Genomic DNA, 27,374 nt, shown 5'->3' on the forward strand with positions numbered 1-27,374 from the left:
TCAGGTTTCCTCGTGTTCCGACAGGGGCTGCAGGCGGCGGCGGCTGGGTGTCTCCTGCCAAATGTCAGCCTGAGTGGAATCGAGCCTGTAGATCTGGCTTCCAGGCGGCAGGACGCACAGGGGTTAAGGAACAAGAGACAGCACGAGGAAGGGATGGGACGTGATCGGACATATCTGGATGGGACAGTCAACGCTGAGTTCTTCAAGTCGATGGCCGCAAAACCACAAGAAATGCCACAAAACAGACCAGCAGGGACCTCTTCTAGTTTAAGACACTTAAGACACAACAACCAAATCCAGTTCTTGGTCCTCGATTGGATTCCAGTTTGAACAGTCCATCTGAAGAAGTCATTTCGGGGGTAGTGGAAGGAATTTGAATAAAAACAAGATATTTGTTCATCTTCTCAAGCAGTATTGTAGCTATTTAGGAAAATAGGTTTTGCTGTGACATCTACTGAAGTTTTTAAAGATGAAAACTGCCCTGGCTGGTGTGGCTCAGTGGGTTGAGTGCAGGTCTGCCCACCGAAGGGTCTCCGGTTCGATTCCCAGTCAGGGCACATGCCTGGGTTGCGGGCCACGTCCACAGTAGGGGGCGCACGAGAGGCAACCACACACTGATGTTTCTCTCCCTTTCTTTCTTTCTCCTTTCCTTCCCCTCTGAAAATAAATAAAATCTTTAAAAATGAATAAATAAAGATGAAAATAGTTTATTAGCTTCTTTGACTCTGTTACTGTAAAATAATTGAGGAGAAGACAAACAGCAAAATGTCGAATCTGAGTGATGACTATTTTGGGGTGTGGGTGTGTCTTATACTAGCACTCTGTTTTTCTGTATGTTTGAAACTTTCCATAATAAAAAAAAATTTAGAACAAGAATGTTTGAGCAAATATTTTAACATCTGGAGATTTCATGTAAAGACACGCAGATTCCTGGCTTTTCTGGAACCTTCCGAGTGGCTACTGTCTCCGTATTTCCGACTGGAAAGAGCGCTCTCTCGGCAGCGGCTGCTCCTTCTGTCCCCCTGCTGTCCCCCGTGTGCCCTTCCCTGGGCTCGCTCGTCTCTCGAGTTTGCCTTCCCGGCCCTTGGAGGCATTAGAGCTTGCCTACACCCCATGAAAGGGAAGAGTCGGTCGGTCGCACGCCATCAGACCAGACATACGACAGCTGAACTTCTTCTAAGCCAGCCCAGCAGGTTTTTCCCTTGGGCCTCTTTGAATATTAAAATCTCCTCTGATGAATATTCCTTCCGGAGGCCTCCAGAGCTCAGTGGATAGGACCACCCTGGTCCCAGGACCCCAGGATTCTTTCATCCTCAAGATTCCGGGAGACCAAGTGCAGTGCCCACGGGGAGGCGGGTGGGGGCGGGGGGCGCGGGGCGGGGGGGGGGGTAATCCATAGCCGTAGACAGAGTCAGAGTATTGGGCAAGAGTGCACAGAGTGTCCCGAAGCACTCAGCCACACGCTACGTGACAGCCCTGTCCAAACAATGCTCTCTGACTCACTCGGTTGGTAACATTGTGGGGATGAGGCCCAGGAACATCCTGGACCCCAGCCAAGACCCAGGGGCCCTGACCACAAACGGGAGCGGAAAGAGAAAAGAGGGCCGGGCCACGTGACTCCAAGCCTCCCAATCACCCAGCCCCGCCCCCTTCTCACATCGCGGGGTCCGCCCCCATCCCGTCCGTCCTCTGGGACTGAGACCCGGGGCCTGACTCTCCAGGCTCATCCGAGGACAGGCCGGCAGCCAGCCCTCCTGCAGGAAACGCAGGCAGAGCCGTGGGTGACGTAGACAAGGTAGGAATAGTCAGTATTTACCATCACTGGTGCTCGCCCTGAGCTGAGCGCTGCGCTAAGAATGATGCATGTAGCCCTGGATGGCATAGCTCAGTGGATTGAGCTCGGGCAGCAAACGGAAGCATCGCAGGTTCGATTCCCAGTCTGGGTTGCAGGCCACGGCCCCCAGCAACCGCACATTAATGTTTCTCTCTCTCTCTCTTTCTCCCTCCCTTCCCTCTCTAAAAAGAAATAAATTAATTAAAATCTTAAAAAAAAAAAAAACAAGAATGATGCATGTACGAGTTTCTCATTTCGTAAAAGCTCCATGAGGGGAGAGTGCCATACACTGTGATCGGCATGCAGACCAGGCGCAGGGAGGTTGAGTGACGTGTCCGAAACCTTGTCCCCACGCTCCCTCCGGCCTGGTCACTCAACGAGGAAGAGACGCAGAGTGCGGAGTGAGCTGGTAAGTTGTGCCCTAATTCCTGGAGTGGTGGGCTCTGCAGTCGGAGGACGTCTGGAGGATGAGGATGTGTCTCTGGGCTTTCTGTGAACACATGAGGCAGCTTTTCTCACGATCCTCCAAGGTTTTGGGGGGCTTTCTAGGTGCCCTCCGGGTGCTCGGCTCCCTGGCAAACTCCCGGAAGTTGCCACAGGAGCCTGGCACCTCGGGAGGACCGCTGGACTCTCCTCGGACCGTGCATGCGGCCTCACTGGACCTCTTAGAGATGAATGTCCTTAACTGTGCGTCAGGGACTCACACAAGGTGCTGGAGCGGCGGCGGCGAGGGTTAAATGAGACAGACTTAATGCATGCACCTCGTAATGACCGCTGCATCCTGTCCTCCCCATGGCCATCCCCCACACCCCGGGGTCACACTCTCTGCGATGAGTACAGGGTGGGGGGAGAGGCCACACCCTGCCTAAGTCTTTCCCAGTCCCACCGCGAGCCTGGGCGACCTCTGAAGACCAAGCCAAGGAGAGTTCACGAGCGGCACCTGCCTGGAGCAAGCAATGGCAGGGCGCTGACAGCCCCACCTGAAGGACAGATACGGTACTGCAGGGTCAGAGTGGAGAAGCCACCGCCCCGCCCCCACGGAGAACCAGAGAGGACAGGGCAGCAAGCTGGGCCAAGTGGAAACTGCCCTGCCCCTACAGGCCCCAGCGCTGAAGCCAGGCACTTACCCCCCAATGTCTTTAATCCTCACCTGAGGACACTCTTCCATTGCTCTGAGAGAGAGAGAGATGTCAATTGGCTGCCTCCCACACGTGTCCCGACCAGGGATTGAACCTGCAACCCCTTGGTCTACAGGACAACTGCAGCGAGCTACAGCCATAGGTCGACTGTGGATACACGAGTGGGGCAAAAATTACAAGTATTTTGTGAGAATCAACTGCCTATGTGGAATTTATAATAAAGAATATATTTTTAAAGATTTTATTTATTTACTTTTACACAGAGGGGAAGGGAGGGAGAAAGAGAGGGAGAGAAATATCAATGTGTGGTTGCCTCTCATGTGCCCCCTACTGGGGCCCTGGCCTGCAACCCAGGCATATGCCCTGACTGGGAACTGAGCTGACGACCCTTTGGTTCCCAGGCCGGCGCTCAGTCCACTGAGCCACACCAGCCAGGGCTAAGGAGTATTTTATTTTGTAGTATTAGTATTATTTGCAAGTCGTATGCTACACATCCTTTCTACCAGTGAAATGCACGTGCATATATATGCAGACTATTCTCCCACATCACGGGGTGGAAACTAAGATTTGTCTTGTGACCTCCGACCTGGGGCATCCATCGAAATGCATGTGCACCTTGGCCGGTGGAACAGTTGGTTAGAACGCGGGAGGTTTGCGGTGGCAGGGGACCCGGGCGTAGGCTCTGCTGACTCCGCCTTCAGTGGCCACGAGCCCTCCTGGCCTGTTTCCGGTTGAGGACAGGAGCTTCGTGGGAAACCCCAGTCCGGCTCTCGCATTGCTCCCTCCCGCCCACCCGACTGCACGCCCCCAGCACCCATGACACTGCACAATTCTCCTGTGTCCTGCCGCCTCTTCGGCAACTGTGACACCATTGACCTGGAGACAGACACCACCTCAGTGACCGTCCCCCACTTCAGGTGCCAGCTGCAAGTAGGTCCCAGGTCACCCACATCTGACTCGGCTACAAATCAGGGTGCCCATGACGTCCTCCCCTTTGGGTGGGATTGTTGGCCACCACAGCTCACAGAACTGAGGGAAATACCTCTACCAGTTTAGTAGAGGACACGCTAAAGATATGGATGAACGGCCAGGTGAAGAGATGCATCCAGGGAGGTGTGGGAGGGTCCGAAGCACAGCAGCTTCCGTCCCCATGGAGTTGGGGGGTGCCCCCTCCTGGGGTGGCTGTGTTTGCCGACCTGTAAACTGAGCCTCATGCTTCCGGGATTTGCTGCAGGCTTCCTCATGTAGGTATATTTCTAGCCCCTCTCCGCCGTTGGAGGATGGGGGTGGGGGTGAAAGTTCCCAGCTTCCCACCATGGCTTGGTCGTCCTGGTGGCCAGCCCGTGCAGGAGCCCCCTGGGGTCTCCTCCGCACAGTCGCAGGTGCTCCAGGCACCCTTGGCCCTTAGGAAATTCCGGGGCTCCAGGAGCTCGGTGCCAGGAACTGGGCAGAGGCCAACAGACACGTTTTGTGTTATTTCACACCAGGAGTGGTGTGCAGACCCGGGAGACTCTCCGAGCCCCATGCACATGTGTGTGTGCGTGTGTGCATGTGTGTGTTCTCAGATCCTTACAAGACCCAGGGATTGTGACCAGCTTCCAGGCAGGGAGACTGCCTCAGATGGGCTCAGCGCCTCGCTCCCTCGAGGAGGGCAGAAAGTAGGACCTGAAGCTGCATCTGCAGGACTCCAACCGCTGCCGCTGCCGGGCCTCTCGGGGGTCCACGCGGCTGCCCTGAAGTGGGGGAGGGCCCTGCAGGTGTGGCTGCGGGGGAGGACTCGATCAGGTCCCCCTCACTGCGATCCCTGACTGTTTACTCGGGGCCCCTGCTGTAGTCAGGGGGCTATTTATTTGCTGCCCTTGCCCCGTGCCTCCTCCGCTCCTGTCCCCTCCCCCGTGGTGAGGTAGGTGGCCACTGGGGACAGGGTTAGCTGCCTTCCCCAGCGATAGTCTCAGCTGGCTGCCTCCCCTCCCCCACAGCTCCCCCTTATCTCAGGGGCCATCGGATCTCTGCGGCCATGTGCCCCCCCGCCCCCTCCCTGCCCAAGGTCACCTCCTGAGGGTTCCCGTGCTTGCTCACTGCACAGGCCCCCGTCTGCCTTGCCTGGAAAGGGAGGAGGGTTTAAAGAGCCAGGTCCTCGCCTGGAGTCCTCCGCTCTGCAGCCCGGGGAAGGAGTCAGGGTGACCTGCGGAGGGACAGCACCGTGGGCTCCCCGCCAGGGGATGGGGCTTCTTCCCCAGGCTCTGCACCTCGCTCACTGCAGAACCTCGCACCAGCCGCGTCCTCTTTCTGGGCCTCACCTTCCTCTCCCGGGAAACCCACGTGACCGGCCGGCCCTGCCTGCTGTGGCTCAGCGGGCTGGGCGTCCTCTGCAAACCCAGTGCTGGGGGCGGGGGTGGGCGTGCAAGAGGCAGCGCACGGATGTTCCTCTCCCTCTCTTTCTCCCTCCCTTCCCCTCTCTATAAAAATAAACAAAATCTTTACCCCAAAAATGTGGCTGGACCAGATTCTCCGAGAGATCCCTGCCTTCTGGGAGTGTGCGTACACACACCCGTGCTGTGGGGTTGGGTTTGCTGCAGGCGTGCACACAACGTTTTTCCCTTCAGTTGGAGACACTGCCAACCCGGCCCTGCGCCAGGAAGCCGCCCCACGACTGCTCAGTCCAGGGGGGAAGAGAAGATCAAGATGAAACCGATCTTTGGGGGCAAAGGGGGGGAGGGGAGCGGAGGCTCAGGCACGTGGGGAAGGAATCCTGGGGTCGGTTTTGACAGGGCAGAGAACCCTGGAGCTTTGGAAAGTGGGGTGCCTGAGCCCCACTCCAGGCCGATCACATCCGAACTTCTGGGGGTGTGACTTTTCAGAAATGCCCCAGATGCGTCTGACGCGCGAGGAAGGTCCAGAACCACGGTGGAGAGCGCCGAGTCCCCTGAAGAGCTTGCCCTACACAGGCGGCCGGGCCCCCTGCAGCTTTGGACTCAGGGCCTCTGGCGGGCGGGGGTGGGGGGGGCGCCCTGTGCCAGCTTCCTAGGGCCGCCTGAACGCCTCGCCACGCACGCACGCACGCATGCACTGCCGAAGCGACGCAAATCTAGATCTCAGAGTCCTGCATCGCCGTGTGCCTAAGCAACTGTCAGGACGCCGCCCAGCGTCGTTCGGGGGAGAGGCTTTGCGCTCGGGGTGGGCGTAGGAGAGACCCTCTGTCCCTGACCCATCTCCCGCCGCCGGGGACGCACGCAGAAGCCAGCGATGAGCGGGGACAGCGGCCCTGGAGGCAGGATGCTGTGTGTGTGTGTGTGTGTTGGGGGGGGTGATGGGGGCCTCGTTTAGGTCGAAGTCAGGGAGGGCCTCTCCAGGGAGGCCCGTTTGGACTCACAACTCGACGTGGCCCCCGGCCCAGCAGCGCTGGCCTCGCCTCCCCTCGCCTCGGGCCCCTCTCCCGGCCTGCTGAGTCCCGCCCGATCTGCAGTTCAGCAGGCCCCCGGGGGGTTCCTGTGCACCATGAGGTCAGAGAAGCAGTGGCCCTGGGGGAGGGCAGAGGTGTGAGGAAGGGGGAGCAAAGAGCACACTACTAGCCCATACCCCGGACGCTGCGCCCGGCGACCAGCCCAGGAGGGACCTGCGGCCCTGGGGCCCACCGCAGGCCCTTGTTCACAGCCATGTGGCGAGACAGGTTCTGTTCCGTGGCTGCCACCTGCCAGAGGGAAGCACCTGAGACCAGAGCTCTGCTGGGCTTGGCAGGACACGTGTCCTCTGATAGGTGGGGACAGGACAAGCAAGGCCTGTGTTTATGCGTACACAGCTCCAGCTGGGCGGCGAGGCCAGCTGCGGGCCACCTGCTCTGGGCGCCCTGAACACCCCTGGGAAGGCCGGGCCCTGGGGGCTGCTGGGTCCTCCGGCCCCTCACCAGCCGTGGAGGGTGATGACGAGTTCTCCGGCCCCTTCAGCCGCAAGGAACCCTTCCCCGTGGGTGGGTGGGTGGCGTTCAGCTGTCACGCTAGGGTGACCGTATGTCCCATGAGCCCAGGGCAGTCCTGTTTACACCCGCCGTCCTGGTGTAATTATTAATAACGCCCCCTCTCCCTCTGCTTTGGGTAATATATTAAAGGGTCACCCTGCTTATAGCCCGAGTGTGGTCCCCAGGACCAAAGGAAGGTGACGCCGAGAGAGAACTGGTCCAGGAGCCAGGACCATGACCTCCTATCTGGCCAGCTGCTGTCACCCGGGGAACCGTAGGCAAGTCCTCTCAGGCTGCCACGGCCCCATCTCAACGGAAGGGGTCCGACCAGACGGGCCCCTTCTCGCTGGGGAGTCAATGAATACAAGACGCAGGTCCCCCAGGGTCCCCCCAGGCTGGTGGGGACGTTGCTCCTTCCCTCGCTGCTTCGACTCTCCAGCCTCTGGGGACCCCGCATTCCGCCTGTTCTTCCTCCAGAGCCTGCTCTCCGTGCGGCTCCCAGCCCCGGGCCTCCGCCTGCCTGCCGCCCTGCCTTCTCCACCCAGTGGGACCCCTTCTCTCACCCGCACGCCCTCCCTGAGTGATGTTCGGGACAAATCACTTCATCATCCGCCACCGCGCCTCGGCGCCTCCGACTGTCACAACGGGATAATGCTGTCAACCCAGCAGGATTAGGGACGGCGTTCAGACGGTGCTTAGCAGGGGATTATTGCTGAGCCTGCCGGTCGCCACCTTCATGCCTGTGCGTGCTCTCTCCCCGACTCGAAGCCAACCACCTGCGGGAGGGCTCAGCCCAGGTCTTAGCAGACTGGTCTGAGAATCACAGGAGGTGGCTTACAAGTACCAGGAGGTCACGTTCTGTGGCCCTCTGTCATGGCAAGGTGCTGTGGCAGCTCCTAGCCCTCAGCCCCACCCTACGGGCTGCAGGCTCCACCTGTCATGTTTGGCCCATGCGTGGGGTGCAGCAACGTGGGCCCTTTAATTCCTTTAAAAGGATCGCAAAGCTTCAGGAAACTTGATTTTTGCAACGTCGCGTTGTTTAATTCAACTTTCTTCCCTGCCCTTGCTGGTGCGGCTCAGAGGGCTGGGCGTCGTCCTGCAAACTGAAAGGTCGGCAGTTTGATTCCTGGTCAGGGCGCACAGGCCGGGGCTGCGGGCCAGGTCCCTGGTTGGGGACGTGTGAGAGGCCACCGACTGATAATTCTGTCACACATCCGTGTTTCTCTCCCTCTTCCTCCCTCCCTGCCCCCTTCTCTAGAAGTAGATACATAAACTCTAAAACAAAAAAACAAAACAAAACACCTTTCTTCCTTCCCTTGCTCCTTTAGCCTTGGGTTTTGCCCCAGCAGAAAAGGCACCAGTGTCACTCTGCACAGTGACACTTATCTAGTCGCCTGTCCCCTCTGAGGCCCGACTAACTCTTCTTTCCAACCAGGGGATCATTGTTCCCAATGCACAGACTCACGAAGGTTTCGCATGAGGCAGTATATGAAAAGGATTTGGGGTGAGTTAAGTCGCAGATAAGCAAGCGCTTCTAGTTTCTAGTGCTGCGTAGCAAATAATCCAAAACTTAGTATCTTAAGAAACAATCCATTTTTTGTCCTGGCTGGTGTGGCTCAGTCGGTTGGAGCATTGTTCCATACACCAAAAGGTTGCAGGTTCGATTCCCAGTCAGGGTGCCAGTGGGAAGCAGCCAAGCAATGCTTCTCTCTCATATGGATGTCTTCTCTCTCTCTGTCTCTCTCTCTCTCCTCTCTCTCTCTCTCCCCCCCTTTCCTCTCTGTCTAAAACTGATACACATTTTTAAAATAAAAAAAAAACAATCCACTTTTTGTTCATGGTTTTGTGGGTGTGAAATCTGGGGAGGCTTACCTGGGAGGTCCTTGCTGGGGGTGCCCAGACAGTTGTGGGTGGGGCTGCCATCATGTGAAGGCCGGACTGGGCTGGGTGTCCACGGCACCGTGCTCACTCGGGGGGCGCTGATCCTGGCTGTCGTCGGGGGGTCCCACCTGGGACAGTCGACCAGACCACCTACAGCATCGGGTAGCATCGGGGCATTGAATTTCTTACGTGGGGGGTGACTTCCCCACCAGAGCAAGCCTCTCAAGGAACCAGGCCACAACTGCCTGGCTTCTTTATGACCTAGCGTTAGAAGTCACATAATCTATTTGCGGAAGCCTGCCCAGGTTCAAGAGCAGAAGACACAGACCGTCTTCTCTGTGGAAGGAGCCGCTAGCCTGTAGACCAGCACGTGGGATGGAAGGCACTGAGGCGGTCTTGGGAAAACAGAACATCACGCCCTACCCCAATCGTATGTAAATTGGGGCTTTTATCAGTTAGGATTCTTGCTCTTGAACTACAGAGGCTGGCAGCTTAAGCAAAAATTTTTGGAAGGCCTTGTCAGCAAGAAGTCACTGCCACCAGAAGCCAACAGAAGTCCCCAGTCTGGGACGCAGTAAAAGAAGAGCCTTAATTCACATGAGTAGTATGCAAATCGAGGAAAGGAAGCCTCTAGAGGAAGTGGAAAGGGAGCTCCCCTGAATCAAAGGGGAGGCCCACTTATACAGAGCCACTGTTTACCCAGGATCCCGACTGGTCCATCTTTATGCAAATGAAGGATCCAACTTTGCACAGTTTGAGTGGTCCACATAGCACTGTCCTGATTGGTTGGAATCTTGACCCCTGATTGGTCATTATGGGGCCACTCTGATTAGTCACTAAAGATGCAAATGAAGATATAGCTGCGCAGCTCCAATTGGACGAGGCAGGTCTCAGCCCATTGGTGGAAATACAATTCCAGGAACCCCTTTGTAAGCCTCAGCTCAGCCAGCGGGAACACAGGGCAGGCAGACTGGCTGTGGCTCCTCCAACCCGGCCCGTGGCGCAGCCGCGTGCAGGAGAGGCTTCCTACAAACAACAGCTGTTAGGCTCTGAGTACGAATGTGGGCCCAGTCACCCACCAGGAGTCCTCTCTCACAGGTAAACTCCTTCCAGGGCCAGCAGCCTTTAGGGCCCACAGAGGTGACGGAGGCTGGAAGGCCAGGATCGGAGAATGGGCCAGACCAAGCAGCTCTGGAGGCCTGGGCAGCGGGAACCCCCGCAGAGGAAGCAGCGGAAGAGCGGAGCCCAGGAAGAGCGAGGAGACTGGTTGAGTCACAAGCTTGCCTCCTGGTGGGGCCCATTGGTACCTTCTGCTTTCACGGTGGGCGGTCGGGACCCTCTCCGACAGACACCGAACACAGTGGGAGGTTCCCCAGAGGAGCGTCGGAGGCCATGGGGCGGCGGGGAGGGGATGCCGACGTCCCCAAACCACACGTGTCCACCCCAGAGCCCACAGACGGAGACACCCTTCGGCAGGGACCGGCGCCCCCAGAATACCTAGCAGGGGGCACAGGGAGCTGAAGACGCCGCCCAGAGGAAGCAGAACACTCTTAGGACTCCGGGAACTATCACTGAGAGGAGGAACTCGACCTGCGCATCACAGATACAGGACAGGTGTTAGTTCAACATCAGAAAGAACTTTCTTTTGCTGGGGGAAAAAAAAAAGTATCATGTGCTGCGTGTTTTGAATAGGCAACAGAGTCACCGAAAAAGCATTAAAAGGAACACTTTGAACGTCTCCCTCCCACCGCTGTTCCGCGCCCACCTACGTCTCCGGCTACTCCCGCCCCGGCTCCAGATTCCCATCCCGACGGTGCTGGCCTGTGCGCCCGCTGGTTTTCCTCCTTTCGGGGTATTTTTTTTTTAAATTTATGTTTAAATTGCGGTAAAAGACGCATCACGTAAAACAGAGCACTTTAACCACTTTGAGGGCTCCGATTCACGGGCGTGAAACACGCTTGCACCGCAGTGCCAGCACCACCTCCTCCCACCGGACCCTCCGGCCCCGCCCCACCCCCGCCTCGCCCCCACCCCCCGCCACCCTCTACTCTCTGTCTCCAGGCTTAGGCCCCTTCGCACTGCCTCCTGCAGGTGGGGTCGCACAGGGTCAGCCCTTTCGAGAGGCAGCCTCTGCCTTTCCTGATCTCACTGCCAGTCATCTCGGCCACAGACGCCACCGGAGCCTGTGCTGCTCCCTCCTGTAAGACTGGACTCGATAAATCATAGCACTGCTAACTTACAAGGAAGTTATTTCTTTCTTTTTTTAAGATTTAATTTATTTATTTTTAGAGAGGGAAGGGAGGGAGAAAGAGAGAGAGACACATCAATGTGCAGTTGCTGGGGGCCGTGGCCTGCAACCCAGGCGTGTGCCCTGACTGGGAATCGAACATGCGACACTTTGGTTCACAGCCCGCGCTCAATCCACTGAGCTACGCCAGTCAGGGCAGGAAGTTATTTCTAGAACGTTTACAGACTGACGTGCAGTGATACAGCTAGGTAAAGTTGTGTGTAAAGTCTAGAATGAGATGCCACAGAAGGTCGGCGAGAGTTACCTCTAGGGTTCTGGGTCATTTTTCTATTCTTTCGTCTGTTTACATCGGCTGCAACGAGCTTCCCTCCCTCCTTACTCAGGGACAGCAATAACACGATTGTCGTTGGTGAACAACGTTCAACAGAAGCCCGTGTCGCTCTAAGAACGCCGCTCGGAAACGATGCGGGTCGAACTGAAATGCACGAGAACGGGATCCAGTAGGAATGTGCATGGTCCCGCCCGTGGCTGGGCTCCCCCTCTCCCCCCCGAGAGTTACCCACCCTCATTGGCCAGCCTGTGCTCATTGCGAGCCCCCACAATCCCAGGCTCAGGGCCCACCGGCCTGAGCTGAGCCCCTGGCCCTGGCCCGGGCCTGCAGGGGGCAGAGAATGGGTCCCCACTGCAGGGAAGCCCGGGCGAGGGACGCTGTGGATAAACCGCCGTCCATGAAGCAGGGGTGAGCCTTGGGCCTCTGTGTGGGGGACAGGTCCTGCTCCCTCCCTTCCTCTGCCCCTACTCCCTCTTCCGCCCTCCCTCCCTCTCTTCCTTCCTCCCTTTATTTTCAATCCTCACCCAAGGATATGTTTGTTGATGAGAGAGAGAGTGAGATCAATGGGTCACCTCCCATAGGCACCCCAACTGGGGATGGAACCTGCAACCTAGGTATGTGGCCTGACCGGGGATCCAGGATTGAACCCACAAGGCTTTGCTGTACCGGACGACACCCAGCCAGCTGAGCCACCCGTCCCCCCCCTTTCCCTTCCCCTCCATTCCTGGCTCCTCTCATTTCCTCCGCATCCCCCCAGTCATCTGCCAAGCATGCGGGACACAGCGATGAACCACCTACTGTCCTCTCCCAAGGGACGTGCAGCCTGCAGAGGGAAGCGGGGAAATCCTGGAGTTCACTGCTGTGAGCTCAGCGCCCCGAGGGAGGGCTTCCTGGAGGAAGTGATACTGGTGATGAACCCTGATAGTCGAGGAGGAGCTACTCAGGGAAGAAGAAGATGAATGAGAGCTCAGTCCTCAGGGGCAGATCCGTGGTTGCTGCTGCAGGTTCCCGACTGGTCCCTCCTGCTCCACAGCGCCAGCCCTGCCTGGAGGACTTCCTGGGTTGGGGCAGCGCCCTGACCATCTTGTGCCTCTGCCTCCTCTGCCAACCAGCCTGCCTCGTCCTGCCACGCCGCAGCCCGAGTGCAGCGCGGGGCTGGGCTCGGCCCACCCCTGGGCCGCAGCTGAGTCAGGGTCTGCCTTTGTGCTCAGGGCTTTCGGAAGCGGCTTGCCCACGGCTCCTGCCGGGTCACGCCAGGGCCGCGTGGCTCTCACCGTAGGTTTGACAATTCCTTGGCATTTGCAGCCCAGATCTTTTAATTCCCCTTTCTTTGTTTTCTCCCACGGATTTAAAAAAATGGGGGAAACTGGTTTCCTTGATCCAACAGGAGAACAGTTCTCGAAAGCTGTGGTTAGGCTGGTCTCTGTCAGGGTTCAGGTCATGGAGCTCTCTGAGCAAAGGTGTGAGGGGGCAGGAATGCATTTGGGGACCTTTCTCATGCCTGTCCCTCTGCCAAGGACCCCTCCTGGGTGCCCCTGGGCCCTCTGCCATGTTTGGGCTGTAACTTGAGAAAAGACACACTTGGGGACCCACTTGGTATTAGCCCCAATGGAACGTTGGCTGTGTCTGTGGATAGCGTTCCTGCCTTTTCTAAATTTCTCCTGGGTTTAAAAGGTGTGCCATGTGCCCTGGCTGGTGCGGCTCAGTGGATTGAGCTCTGGCCTGCAAACTAAAGGGTCACCAGTTCGATTCCCAGCCAGGGCACTTGCCTGGGTTGTGGGTCAGGTCCCCAGTAGGGGGCGCACAAGAGGCAACCACGTGTTGATGTTTCCCTCCCTCTCTTTCTCTCTCCTTTCCCCCTGTCTCTTAAAAAAGAACCCAGGCCTGTTGCCTTACACAATGTCCCTCAGTGTGGGGTTGCTACTATTTCCACGTGGTTAAATTCGGGGTATGCGTTTCTGTCTGAAAGGACACGGACGAGATGCTGTGTCCCTCTCAGATCCACCCACCCGGGAGCACAGGGTGTCCCGTCCCCCATGACCCGTGTGACCTTGGTTTTGATCCCACAGGTTGTCAAGGAGGAGAGAGTTCTGCACAGAGACCTGTGTGCCCTCCCCTCACCCCACGGGCCAGCAGCCACACTGCTCCTGGGGAGGCCCCGGGGCCGGAGCCCCTGAGTCCTCCTGTACCCAGGTCAGAAAGCCCCGGAGAAGAACACACCATTGTCTGCCTCGGCGATCTGCAACCTCCTTCATCTCGTGGCACGAAAACTAATTACTAAGATTCTGCGGCACACCACAGAAGAATGTTTTGTGTGTTTTTTTTTGCCAGTTTGACAAAAAAGTAGGTATACTTTTGACTCATTCACACTAGATGGCTATTGTGTTGGCTGTGGTCATTTTTTTTCATTTGAGCATCTGAGGGAAGAGAGGCCAGCGCCCCTGACTGCATAGTCAGGTACTGCATGTTTTAAACATTCTTGCCCTGGCCAGGCAGCCCAGCTGGTCAGAGCATCATCTCAGTACACCAAGGTTGCGGGTTTGGGTCCTCAGTCAGGGCGCACGTAAGAAACAAACAGTTAAACGCATAAATAAGTGGAACAACAAATTGATGTCTCTCTCTCCCTCTCTCTCCCCACCCCACTTTCCTTGCTCTCTCTAAAATCAATCAATTAAAAAAAATTCTTGCAACACACCAGTTGAAAGTCGCTGCTCAACGTTGTGGAAGTCAGTCCCAGTTTTAGTCAGGAGCGTTCCACAGGACTTTCTTACTCATTTCCACATGCAAACCAAAGTGACTGCTTCCTTGAAGCACTGGCTCCTGGTGCTGAAGTCACCCACCCCCACGGGAGCCGGGAGCCACCTTAGTGTCAGGACATACCTTAGAGTTACCTAGTTCTCACAGCCCTCCTGAGGGTGGGGCCTCCTGTCACCCCATTGGGCGAATGGGCAAGGGAGGCCCAGAGAGGCCAGCAGCTTGCCTAAGGGCCCCCGGCTGGGAGGCAACAGGGGCTGGGACTGGAACCCCGGCCCCCTTGAACATCTGTGTCCAGGGCTGCGCACCAGGCTGGGGGTTCTCCCTGGGGCCTCACAGCGGACCAGGGCAGTAGGCGGGGCTGACCACAGGTCTTCGGTCATTTGAGGATGGAAGAAACGAGGCCCCAAGAGGGGATGCACTCTGACCAAAGCTGCCATCCTGGGACACCCCCCCCCCCCAGGAACGCCCGAGTCCTGGCGTCCTGCCCCAGCCACCGCCGCCGTGGGCCACTCATGGGACCAAGGCCAAGGAGACCAAGGACGATCTGCCGAGAGGGGTGGGCAGAGGGAAGGACGCCCCAGTGCCTGGCCCTGCACACCCCCCTCACCTTGGCCACCAGGCCTGGAGCGGGGAGCCCCTGCCTCCCAGCAGGACGATCGGGCTCACCTCCACTCTCACCCCACAGCGCCCCGCCCCCCTCGCCTGCGGAGGTGGCCGCCACGCCCTCTGCGTCTCTCCCCTGAGGAGACAGCCGTCCTGTCCCTGGAATCCTCCCTGTCATCGCCATTATCCAGGCAGCTACAGTTTGGGAGGAAGTGACTGGTGTCTCAGGGAAAACCCCTGCCCAGCCCCGCCAACCTGAGCAGCTGGTTTCTTGAACCCAGCTCTCAGAGGCCAGGCCCAGGATGACAGCTTTCTGATGGTCATCAGAATGGCGCGGCTGGGCGAGGAGCTGGCCTGGATTCCTCCCGTAGTGGGCGGACAGGAGAAGAAGAGGCAAAGGGCAGAGGGGGGAGGTCCACTTCTTATCTGCTCTGCAAATCCTGCATCGGCTCACCTCCTCCAGGAAGCCCACCCCAATCACCCCAGTGTCCTCTAAACTCTCCTCAACGACCTAGGAAAGTGCTTGCTCCTGCTGTACCCACAGGGGCAAACGACGTGTACCTTCTCTTGTGTTGTACAAACGCAGTGGGGAGGGGCATCATTTTTCTCCATGGCACTTACCACCCTCTAACAGACTACACTCTTTACTTGTTTTCTCTTTGACATTGCCCCCCCACCCCCAAAAAAAGCAAAGTCCATGAAGACAGGCCTTTTGCCTCTTTGTCTCACTGGTATAGCCCAACACCTAGAACACAGCCTGGCACATAGTAGGTGCTCAGGGAACATCATTCATCCTCTCCTTCCTCCTCACCCGCACCGGGCAGAGAGTTATGAGTCAGACGGACACCACCCCTGTCCTCAAGCAGCGGCCCCGCCACCGCGGCGACGGACGGCTCCCGAGGCCCGGGTGCCCGCACCCACTTCACCCCAAAGGTCCGCAGCCCCTCACCTCCCTCCCCTCCACTCACCACCCCTGCTGCGCGCCTCCCTGTCTTTCCCCGGACAGAGTGCGCACAGCGGGAGTCAGGCCGGCCTTCCGCGGTGGCGTGAGACCGGACGGATGGCCCGGCATCTGTCCGTGAGCCCGTTCCCTAGCCTCCCTGGGGACTCGTTTTCTTCGTCTCTGGGAGTGCCCCCCATCTCCCCCCGAAGGGTCGTGGGCCACCAGGATGTGCTGAAAGGGTGAGGCCGCAGCAGGCACCGGTGTCTGGCTGTGTCTTGAAGCAAGCTGCTTCCTCTGCCAGGGAAGCAGGGACCCCCCAGTGCCCCAAGCAGGGACCCCCCGGTGCCCCCGGCCAGCGCTGTGGGCCCGCCCTCGAGTTCCCAGCATGCCAATCAAGTGCTCAGCTCCCGGCATTCTGCGTGGCGTTTGCGGCTTTTACAAATCCGGGATCCAGACTGGGAACCATTGCTTCAAATCCAGCCCTGGCCAGGGGCAGGGGCACCACGCTCGCGCCGCGGGCAGGAGGTGCGGGCCTTGTTTCCGCGGGAATCTAGAGGTATGTCTCCAGACAGCTCTGCCTCCGGGAACTCACTGCCTCCAGGAACTCACCGCTTCTAGGAAAAGACTGATGTGCCTGGATGCTGAAGACGGCGTTCTTTACCACACCAAACAAATCAAAAGCAGCCTCCTTGTTCAGCACGAGGGGGTGGCCAGATAAAGCACGGTATAGGCTGCCATTGCAGCCGCTGTGGGCGTGCCCTGGCCGGTGTGGCTCAGTGGGTTGGACTGTTGTTCCCGGCACTGAAGGGTTGCAGGTTCGACCCCCGGTCAGGGCACATACCCAGGCTGTGGGTTTGATGATCAGTTGGAGCGTGTATGGGAGGCAACTGATGGATGTTTCTCTCTCACATTGATATTTCCCTCTCTCTCTCTTTCTCTTTCTCTAAAGATGCAATGAAAAGAAAGTCCTCAGGGGAGGTTTAAAAAGGAAAAAGATGCTGTAGAAGAAGAAGAATGTGGGAAGACGCTTACAAAATGTTAAATAAATAAAGCAGGCCATACATTGGTGTTACAGACTCTCTCTCACCAGTGTGATTTGTAGGTGGTTACAGGTGTGTTTCGGTTTCTTCGTACTTTTCTGGGGTTTTTTCCCCCCCAAAATCTCTACAATACACTCGCAGAACCTTTTTCTAAACGAAAAATTAGAAAACCAGATTTGTTTGGACAAAATGCAGATTGAGCATAGATTCAACTCAAATTCTAGAGTTAGCGCAAGTCAGGACCCCACACGTGAACCAGCGGGCCCATTCCCGGTCCTTGCTCAGTGACCTCATGAGAAACCCACAAACTCATCTTACCACCTTTTATATTTTTCCTGGATACCCAATTCTTTTGGGTATTTATAGAAAAGTTGCAAAGCTAGTACAGAGTCCCTGTGTACCCCCTACTGTTTATTTTTATAATGAGAGAGAAACATGCATTTGTTGTACCACGGATTCGCGCATTCATTGGTTGATTCTTGCGTGTGTCCTGACCAGGGATCGAACCTGCAGCCTGGGTGTATCAGGGCCATGCTCTAACCAACTGAGCTACCCCGCCAGGGCTACCCCCATGCTGTTAACATCTTACATAAGCAGCGTGTACTGGTCGCAACTAAGAAACCAACGTGGGTGGGCACAAGGCTATTAACTAAACTTCAGGCTTCTCCAGTCTCCCCACTGACCTGCTCCCGGTCCACGGTGCAGGCGGGTACCTCTTCGCCCTGGGGTGTCGCCAGTCCGGCTGTGGCGGGTTCTCAGCCTTAGGTGCCCTGTAAGAATTCCGCAACCACCGAAAGAAAGGGTTCATGATAACGACGATGATAGCCATTGCTGCCTGGGAATTGCTCTAGTTTTCTATCTCGGCGGGAGGCGAACGCACCGCCTTTTCTTCTCCGTTCAAGGGGACGAAGCGGGCGAGGCAGCAGCGCCGTCCGGGAGGCGGGGGAGTCCGCAGAGGGGCGGCGCCTTCGCCCCACCCACTGCTCCCACCTCTGTCCCCGCTCCCGGGGGAGCCCGGGCTGTGCGTCCCGTCGCTGCGGGTCGAGCTCGCGCGCGCGCGGGCGCGCGCACGGGCAGCACCTGGCTCGGGTGCTCGGCGACCTGCCGTGGCGGCCCCGCCCCGTCCCCGCCCGGGTCGTATTAAAAGCCTGTCCGCCTCCGAGCCCCTGATTCGCGCCGCAGCCCGCCCGGCCAGGAGCCCCCGGCAGCATGGCCTGGAACACCAACGTCCGCTGGCGGCTGCCGCTCACCTGCCTGCTCCTGCAGGTGGCCATGGTGGTCCTCTTCGGCGTGTTCGTGCGCTACGACCACGACTCCGACGCCCACTGGATCGAGAACAAGGGAAGCAGGAACGTCTCCGGCGCCGACGACATGGACAACGAATTCTACTACCGCTACCCCAGTAAGTCCCGCCACCCGGCAGGCGCGCCCGCCGCACGTCCCCGCGGGCCCTCCTCTGACCCGGCGCCCCGCGGCTGAGAACCAGGGCGAGGGGAGGAGGAGGCGCCTCGCTCGGCCTCCGCCCCGCCTCACGCCGGCGCTCGCGGTCCCCGGGAACCACGCCGGAGAAAAGGCCCGATGTGCAAAGTCGCCCCCCCCACCCCGTGCACGAGGGGTAGGGAAACCTCGCCCACCGGGGAGCTCGTCCGCGGGCCACCGCCTCCCCGTGCGAGGGCCCTCAGCGATGTCCTCGAAGAGGAGTCCCATCTCAGCCACCAGCCAGTGGCGGACAGGGGCTCCCTTGTCCGTCCAGCTGATCCGGACTGTCCTCGTCCAGGGCCGCAGGGACACGTGTGCACCTGCCCGCCTTGCTGCCTGCCGGGGGAGGAGTGCGGGGCCCTCTTTGGCTGGGAGAGGGAGGGGGGGCACCCCCCAGTTCTCCGGGATCCAAGGGCTGTGGGTAAGAGCGTGCCTCGGAATCGCCAGACCTGACTTCTCTCGTGGCTCCGCCGTTCACCTGGGGGGCGACTCTGCCGCTCACCTGGGGGGTGGCTCCATTGTCAGCCGGGCTGAAACTCTGTCCTTATCTGTGGGATGAAAACAGGGTCCGACCTGCCTTACCGGGTGTGGCGAGGCTGGTGGGGGACAGGGCTGGGCATGGAGCCCTCACTCCCCGAGGGACAATGACTAGAAAGGCGCCGAACGCAGATGCCCTAGGACTCAGGGGTGGGAAGAACTGCCCGGACCCCGGGTCACACAGCCCCCCCGCCCCGGCCACGAGACCTGCCCTGTGGGCACCAATGCTGACCGCCGGGCTTCCCCACGGGCTGGCGCTCCGGGGCCCGTGGGGCCACAGGCCGAGTCTGCGGGGACACAGCCTGAAGGACAAGCAGCCAGCCAGCACCTGGCTCAGATTCCGCTCCAGTGAACGAACTTTCCCACCAGCAGAGGGCAGTGTGAGCCGGGCTGTGGAATTCCACAGCTCCGGGGCCATCCCTGATCGGACCACTGTGAGCCTCCCTCTGCTCACCTGCAAAGTGGGGGTGTCATTTCATGCACAGGGTCTCCAGGAAGACGGAAGGTGGCTGGTGCCTGGTAGGACAGTGAGAGGCCAGTAAATGCTGGTCTTGAGATCCCTCATAAGGGAGTGAGTGCTCCGTCGCTGGAGGTATTTAAGTGGAGGCTCAGCATCTCTTTAGAGATGGAACCAAGGCATATCTCCTTGAATATTAGGTTTAACTAGTATAGCATTTCAATGCCTTCAGGTTGTCCCCACTTACAAGTGCTTTTTGCACTCAGACTGCTGTCGGGCATGGCGTGTGCTTGGTCCCCTGCTGTGGTGCAGGAAACGGAGGTTATGGATTTGCCTAAAGTGGCCAGCTAGTCCGTGGCACCTGCAGGCATGGAGCCGGGCCCTCCCCCGACAGCCTACCTGCTTCCCTGGGCTTCCTGTGGCGTTGCCAGCCCCTGACCGCATCCCCAGGAGATTGTGCAGGGATGGCATGGGCCTGGGGACGGCTCCGAGGTGTGGGAGAGGCAGGCACAGAGCCTTGGGAGAATGGAGGGGCTGCCTTGCAGGGAATGGAAGGGGCAGGGCCCCGGCAGCTGCGGGCACCACTCCTGTGTGTGTGCAGCAGAGGGGAGGGAGCTGCCACGGCCCATCGGCAGCTGCGTCGGAAAGTTTGTTTCAGATTTTGGAGGTTTCTGAGACCCGTCTAGGCCGGGAAGAATGAGCTTCGGAGCAGGTGGGGGGCCCAGACCTGAACACAGCTGTGTACTGGTGCCCCCTTGTGGCAGCTCTTAGGAGTGGCGGCTCCATCGGGGACCCCTCATGGAGGGAGTAGGTTCTGGGCTGGGCTGCTTGAGTCACCCCTCTTCCTGGGGAAAGAGAGGGCGGGAGGGGGGTGTCTCACCAGCTTCCACGGGCCTTCAGCAAGAGAGAGAGAAGGAGAAACGGTAGCCAATAGGATGGAGCCCCCTCACTGAACGTGCACCAGGGGCTCCCAGGCGGTCACGACTCCCCGCTGGACGGGGGAGGCACAGCGGGTCAGAGAGGTTACGTCCTTGCCGGGTGCACTGACCTTCCAAGCGTCACTGTGAAAAGCATTTCAGGTAGCAGCAAACCTTATGAAACCAACTGATACACGGGTTGTGAATTAGGACCCCTTGGGGAGGCAAAGCGGAAGGAGGAAGAGGATGAATTGGGGTGGTGCCCCAGGCAGGGGGGTAGGGGAGAAGAGACAGCCGCAGGGAGGGTCAGAGCCAGGTCAGGGCACCCCCAGAGGCAGGGAGAAGGGTGCGGAGGGTGGGGGCAGGCAGGGGGAAGCACTGGGAGGGAGGGCCCTGCCCTGCTCTCAGGCCTCAGGGAGAAGGGGGGCAGACCTGAGCCCACAAACACCTCCCCAGAGAGGTGCCTCCAGCCCCTTCAGCCTCGCCCCTGCGCACATGGGCCCTCTGTGCCACCAGACAGCCGGCACCCCTCTCCCGGAGAGGGTTCTGGGACGCGGCCTTTTCCCAGGTGTCCTCTGCACTCCCTGCCAGCGCCCTCCCTGTCCACTCTGCGGGCTTCCAGGCCGGCCAGCGCTCCACTTCTGTGGCTACACGTCCACTGACCCCTGTCCCTGCAGGCCTGCCCTCTTGGGTCTCCCACCCACTCTGCTGGTCCCCGCGCCCCCTTCCCCGCCTCGCCCAGTGGCCTTCTCCTGCCCCGCGGGCCAGCAGCCCTGCCTTCCTGCCGGCTCCCCCCACCCCCGGCTCCCGGAACTGCAGTCTGAGCGGCCCCGCACCCCCACCCTGTTTCGCACCTCTCCCCCAGTCTGTCACCCACCCGCTCTTCCCGAGAATCACCGTGACACCACGCGGGCGGCTTCGCACGCACTCGCTCCGTCTCCCCACGACAGCTGGAAACGTGACAAACCGTGGGACGCGGGGAGACACGACATCAGCGGCGCATGTCGTGAGAGGCGAGCCGAGCCGCTGTTTGTATGAACCCGCTCGCCGCGCCCCCGCGGAGACGCGGAGCGCAGAGCGGGGGCGAGGCCACAGCTCTCCTGCGCCAGCTCCTGCGCCCCCCCCCACCCCCGCAGGGCGGTGTGCCGGCCCCCCCTCAGCCTCCTGCAGGTGGCTGCTGGCCAAGGGGCCTGTGGCTGCTGCCTGGGCCTCGGGAAGCCTGCAGAGCGGACTGAGCAGGGATCTGAGCAGATCACCCGCCCCCACCCCCTGTGCAGGGCCGGACAGGGCCGCTGTGGCAGAAGCGTGGCTGCCCCGCACCAGGGCCTCTGGGTGCTGTGGGCAGGAGGTGCTGGGCTAGGGACCAGCCGCAGCCTCTCCTGACGGGGAACTCCCACGGGGGGGCTCCCTGACTGCCTGCCACTCAGACGGCCCTTGGGGTGCTGCCAGGAGACACGTCACAGTCTCTCCTTCCTTCGTGGCTCCGTACAGAGACCCCACCTGGTACCCTCTTAGGTGTGAACGGGGCAGGCGTGGCCTCACCTTCTCGGTGGTTCAGAGTCTAGTGGGCCGGAGGAACCAACCCAAAGGCGCACGACAAGGAAGGAAGAGGGGTGCCGTGAGGGAGGGGACCGACTTTGGACCGGGGGGCCCTTGTGATGAAGTGACACTTTGCTGAGATCTGCAGGAAGGGCCCGTGTGGGCCGTTCTGCGGGGAGGTCGTCCAGGTGGGGCTGAGGGGCACAGGAGGGGCGGTGCGGCAGGACCAAAGGGCACGGCGCCGCCCCGCTCCTGTTTAACTTATTTGGAGATCATTTCAAATGTACAAAAAGATGCAAAAACAAGAAAGAGTCCCAAGAACGGTACATACTCCTTAACTCCGGAAGAGTTGTTTCCTCTCCTTCTTTCTACACATCAGTGCAAACACACACTCTTTTTCTTCTGGACCATTTGAGGGTCAGATATACATCACAGCTCAGGAGCCTTAATTACTCCCGTATATATATATATTTTTAAAGATTTTATTTATTTAGTTTTTAGAGAGGAGAAGGGAGGGAGAAGGAGAGGAAAAGAAACATCTATGTGTGGTTGCCTCTCATGCGCCCCGTACTGGGGACCCTGCCAGCAACCCAGGCACGTGCCCTGACTGGGAATCGAACCAGCGACTCTTTGGTTTGCAGGCCGGAACTCAATCCACTGAGCCACACCAGCCACGGCAAAACTCACGTCTATTTCCTACCAGTAGCGGTATTCCGTTCCGAAACCACACGAATCAGGCTCATACATTTGCATTGGACAATACAATCCAATCTTCTGTTTCCATCTCATTTTGCCAGTCACGACCTTTCTCTCCGCCAAATCCGGGATCCAGTCTGGCGCTGGGCATCGACGGTGGCTGGCAGGTCCCTTTCGCTTCTTTTACCCTGGGCCAAGTCTTGCTTTGGGCTCTGGGACTCGGAGGTTCCCACAGCACGCGCCGTACCCCTCTCCAACGGCGCATTCCTCCATCTGTCCGTGCCCGCCACCTCGTGAGCGGGGTGGGGCTGTGCTTCCTCAGCCCGAACGCCACCTGGGTGGAATGTCCTCTTCAGAGGGTCGCCTCTGGGGATGCACAGTGTGCACCCGCCCTTCATTGGCGATGCTAATGTTGACCGCCCACTCCAGATGCAGCCCACTCTCTCCACAGTCTTGTTACTGGGTTGTTGTCAGTTTTTTTTTCTTCTCTCCCTTGCGACTCCTCAGCGCTCTGTGGAGAGGCCCCTTAAGTCCGTGCAAATGTCCTGCTCTGCATCAGCGTTGCTCCCTGCACTTAGCTCCCTCCGACGGGACCTGGGCTGTGGGAATTCCGGTTTCCCAGCTTCAGCCCATTCCACGTTTCACGCCGGGCCCTCAGCACCCTGCTGTCAGCAGCAGCCCTCGCTGCTGCAACCCTGGGGTTTAATGCATGGCTGCTTGTCACGATGTCGGTGCTCAGACCGGTCCCAGACCTGGCCCGTGGGACCCGTTCTGGCCGGCCCCCTCCTCCCGCACCCCGTGACACTCCCGCAGTCTCATCCGTGCTTTTCGCCACTGTCTCTGCTTCTCAAAGCGCATTGCCTCCTGTTCTTTCCCGGGGACGGAGAACCACGCCGCCACGTTGGTTCTGGGCGGGCGTTGGAGATCGCTCTCGTCCCTCCCTTCGGGGTTGTCGTGGCGCAAACAGAGGCCCCCGAGAGGGGGAGTGGCTTGTCCAGGCCGCGCTGCAAGTTGGCAGGCGGGTCGGGCCGGAACTCAGAATGACCATGTGCCTGAGTCACACTGGACAAGGACACTTGCCCGGCTTGGACATCTGTGGTGGGACAGTCACTTTTCGAGGTGCTTCCCAGACAGGGCTGCGTGGAGTCTCGGCAGCATGGGTGAGGAAGCATCTCAGAAGGGGCTGCTAAGAGCACCCTGAGGTGCCCCAGGGTGCTAAGCGACCTTCCAGAGCCGTCTACCCAGCAGAGGCAGGAGCTGGGGTCCAAACTCAGGCGGAATGGGATCCGGGGTGGAGTCCACAGCGTGGCCCCGATTTCCAAGGCCCGGGTGAGGGTGGAGCGCGGGGGGGGTGGGGGGCGCCAGCCACCTACCCCGGCCGCCCTCTCCCTGCAGGCTTCCAGGACGTGCACGTGATGATCTTCGTGGGCTTCGGCTTCCTCATGACCTTCTTGAAGCGCTACGGCTACAGCTCCGTGGGCTTCAACTTCCTGCTGGCGGCCTTCGGCATCCAGTGGGCAGTGCTGATGCAGGGCTGGTTTCACTCTTTCCACAACGGCTACATCCTCGTGGGTGTGGAGAAGTGAGTGGTGGGGGCGGGGCCTGGGTGAGGGGCGGGGCCTAGGGCTAGGCCTTGGAGCCCACTCCTCCTCCAACCAGGATCCATTGGGCCTGTGTGTGTGTGTGTGTGTGTGTGTGTCTCTCTCTCTCTCTGTCTCACATACACACACACACACACACTCTGCTTCCTGCTCCTTGAGTCTCCAGGATGGGAGTTCTCACAGTGTCCATGTGCTGTAGGGAGGGTCTCCCTGCCCCTAAGTTCAAGGCTGCAGAGACACCTCGGTGTCTGCTGTCCAGGGGCCGGCACTGGGTCCTCCCTGCAGACACGGGGGGAGGGAACTGCCCCGAGAGACCGCAGCCCACGAGCCCCTCCCGGACCTGTCTCCCCACAGCCTCATCAACGCCGACTTCTGCGTGGGCTCCGTCTGTGTGGCCTTTGGGGCGATTCTGGGCAAGGTCAGCCCCATCCAGCTGCTCGTCATGACCCTCTTCCAAGTGACCCTCTTCTCGGTGAACGAGTTCATCCTCCTGAGCCTGCTGCACGTGAGTGGGGGGGGCGGGGGGGACGGGGGGGAGGGGCCGCCCCGGGGAGGCGGGCAGCGGGGGGACAGGGGAAGGGAGGGCTGCCCCTCGGTGCCTGCAGCTCGGAAGTGGGGGCAGCAGTGGACCGGGTGTACTTCCCGTGGCTTCTCTCGGGGATCGGCACAGTCATTACCCCCATTGTGCAGGCGGGAAAGCTGTGCCCCAGAGGGGTCAGGGGGCCGGTCCAGGGTCCCACGGCTAGCAGCACCCACGAGCTGTGTCGGCCAGCTCTGCTCTGGCTGGGCGTGCCCCACCGAAAGACTGCTCCGAGCTGGGGGAGCAGGAGGCTGAAGAGACGGGGTGTCGGGGGGCAGGGAGGGATGCTGAGTCAGTGAAGCACCTGTCGAGGGTGAGGTGCTTCACACAGGTGGGCGGTCCAGGTGTGTCCTTCAGACAGCCCTGCTAGGCCACTATGGTCATTGCCCCTCGTAAATGAGAAACTTGAACCCTCTGGCCGGGAGAGGCGGGTGGGGTGGGGTGGGGTGGACGGTGGGAAGTTAGCTGGGACGTGGGAGGGCAAGGAGTGGGAGGGGACGCAGGAATACGGGTCACAGCGGTCTCCATGGCTGGTGCTGGGCCAGGAGTGCTTGTGGGGCAGGGAACCTGGGGAGGGGACGCCCAGAGGGCAGGAGTTAGCTCCCTGAAAGCAAGAGAAGGTGAAGGCCAGTGGGGGGCACACTAGATGGCGGGGGAGTTGCCCTGGGTTCTCGCTCTGCCTGCCTCCTCCAGCTGCGTAACTGCACGAGGGCCCCCCAGGCCTGGCTTCCCCACCCCCCTTCTACCGGCTGAGGGTGACCAGGGTCCAGAGACGCCTCCTCTCTCCCCTACCCAGTGGGTGGGACTGTGGGGGCCCCAGGCTCATTCCAGTACCAGCCAGGTCAGAGACGGCTGTGGACAGCAGGGGTGGGGGAGCTGTCCCAGCCTGACAGGCCCCGTGTGCCCAAGGTGAAGGACGCCGGGGGCTCCATGACCATCCACACGTTCGGCGCCTACTTCGGCCTCACGGTGACCTTCATCCTCTACCGACCCAACCTGTCCCAGAGCAAGGAGAGGGACGGTCCTGTGTACCACTCGGACCTCTTTGCCATGATCGGTGAGGGCAGCCCTAACCACTGAGGGCCCCCAGGATGGGTGAGAGTTCAGGCCACCGTGGGCCCATGGTCTGGGGGGTTGGCTGTTAGCACCCCTTGGGGACGGGGCAGAGAGAGGTCAGCCCTGAACCCTGCCCGGATCCCAGAGGCTCAGCCAGCCCCCCTGCGCTTCCCCTCGGATGCTGGGGGCCAGACACAGCGGTACCCGGCCCGGTGCTCGGGTGTGCATCCTGCTTCCCGCTCTGGTCTCGTCCAACACTCAAGGAGCTCCTCACAGTGTCACGGGAGAGGGGACGGTGCCAGGGGAGAGAGAGACTGCCCCTCACGGCACGGTGGGAGCGGGGTGAGAGGCCTGTGGCCCACCTGTGGGGTCAGGGCCCACCCCCCGGAGCAGAGTGGAAGGCTCAGTGGGAGGCAGGCAGTGAGCAGGGCAGGGCGGGCCTCGGAGGGAGAGACCCCAGCACGCGTAAGGCGACGGGGGTGAGAAACAGCTGGGCGTGGGAGTCATCTGACCTCCCTGGAGCTAAGGGACATGTCACTAACGCCTCTCCCCCCCGGGCCCACCGGCCCGCTGCGGCCTGGCCAGGCACCCTCTTCCTGTGGATGTACTGGCCCAGCTTCAACTCGGCCGTGTCCAACCACGGAGACGCCCAGCACCGCGCGGCCATCAACACCTACTGCTCCCTGGCGGCCTGCGTGCTGACCTCGGTGGCACTGTCCAGCGCCCTGCACAAGAAGGGCAAGCTGGACATGGTGAGCAGGGGCAGGGGTGGGGCAGCGGGGTCCCGGGGAGGGGCGCGGTAGGACCTCCGCCTGGGCCCGTGCGCAGCTCGGTGAGGCAGGCATCTTAAGGGTCAGAAGAAACTGAGGCTCAGGCAGAGGCGATCGGTTGGGTTCCAGCAGCGCCCAGGGCCGGACCCTCAGGCATGCCGTCCTGCAGGCGGCTCTAGAAGAGCTAGGTCCCCCTCCCGGCCCTCCTCCCTGCGGCCCGGGGTGCTGGCAGCTGTTCCGGGCTGAGCTCCGCGTCAGGCCTGGCCAGCAGCGTGGCCGGGGCACCCCCCCTCCGCCAGACGCTGGCTGCAGCCCTCTTAGACCTGCGGGCGCCCGTCCGCCCCGCACCCTGGGAGGGGCCTCGCTTTGACGTCCGATGTCCTGCCCACCCCGAGGTGGGGGGGGGGGTTGTGGGGGCACAGCGTCGCCCTTCACGTCACACCACTGGGACAGGTGTCTCAGTCCCTCCCGGCCCGTGTCAGTTGTCTGGGACGACTGAGGTCCTGTCTGCTCTGCCCTCCCCCACCCCCAGGTGCACATCCAGAACGCCACGCTGGCCGGCGGCGTGGCCGTGGGCACGGCCGCCGAGATGATGCTCATGCCCTACGGCTCCCTCATCGTCGGCTTCATCTGCGGCATCGTCTCCACCCTGGGCTTCGTGTACCTGACGGTGAGGGCCCCGGGCGGGGGACTGGGGGGACCGGAGACGCCGGGGTGTCTGGCCGGGGCTCCCCGCCTGAGCGGCACCTGTCTCCCCACCTCCAGCCGTTCCTGGAGTCCCACCTGCGGATCCAGGACACGTGCGGCATCCACAACCTGCACGGGATGCCTGGCATCATAGGTGGCATCGTGGGCGCCGTGACCGCGGCCTGCGCCACCACCTCCGTGTATGGACAGGAAGGGTAAGTCTGGCGGAGGCTCGGGGGGAGGGGAGCTCGGTGCCCGCCTCCTGCTGCGCCTCTGGGGTCGAAGGCCGTGTCTCCATCCCGGCCCCTCCCCACTCCAGATGGC

The 27,374-nt window shown here is 60.2% G+C and overlaps 2 protein-coding genes across 2 annotated transcripts in view; one reads left to right on the forward strand and one right to left on the reverse strand.

Moving 5' to 3' along the window:
• LOC123809583 lies at positions 1–17,942 on the reverse strand. The gene is made up of 5 exons (XM_045824729.1): positions 17,612–17,942; positions 17,415–17,501; positions 8,801–8,959; positions 2,123–2,324; positions 1–97 (listed from the first exon to the last, which is right to left on the reverse strand). The coding sequence occupies exons 1-5, from the start codon at positions 17,940–17,942 to the stop codon at positions 1–3; spliced, it is 876 nt and encodes a 291-aa protein (XP_045680685.1).
• RHCG (Rh family C glycoprotein) overlaps positions 17,892–27,374 on the forward strand; it is a 13,488-nt gene continuing 4,005 nt past the window's right edge. Inside the window, exons 1-7 of the mRNA XM_045825004.1 lie at positions 17,892–18,133; positions 23,752–23,938; positions 24,312–24,462; positions 25,447–25,594; positions 26,179–26,345; positions 26,896–27,033; positions 27,129–27,265. Of these exons, the coding sequence (XP_045680960.1) occupies positions 17,941–18,133; positions 23,752–23,938; positions 24,312–24,462; positions 25,447–25,594; positions 26,179–26,345; positions 26,896–27,033; positions 27,129–27,265 (1,121 nt within the window). The 5' untranslated portion in view covers positions 17,892–17,940. The remainder of the gene's footprint in view (positions 18,134–23,751; positions 23,939–24,311; positions 24,463–25,446; positions 25,595–26,178; positions 26,346–26,895; positions 27,034–27,128; positions 27,266–27,374) is intronic.

Source organism: Phyllostomus hastatus, unplaced genomic scaffold, assembly GCF_019186645.2.
Source record: "Phyllostomus hastatus isolate PE091 unplaced genomic scaffold, TTU_PhHast_1.1 phas_scaffold_555, whole genome shotgun sequence".
NCBI lineage: Eukaryota > Metazoa > Chordata > Mammalia > Chiroptera > Phyllostomidae > Phyllostomus > Phyllostomus hastatus.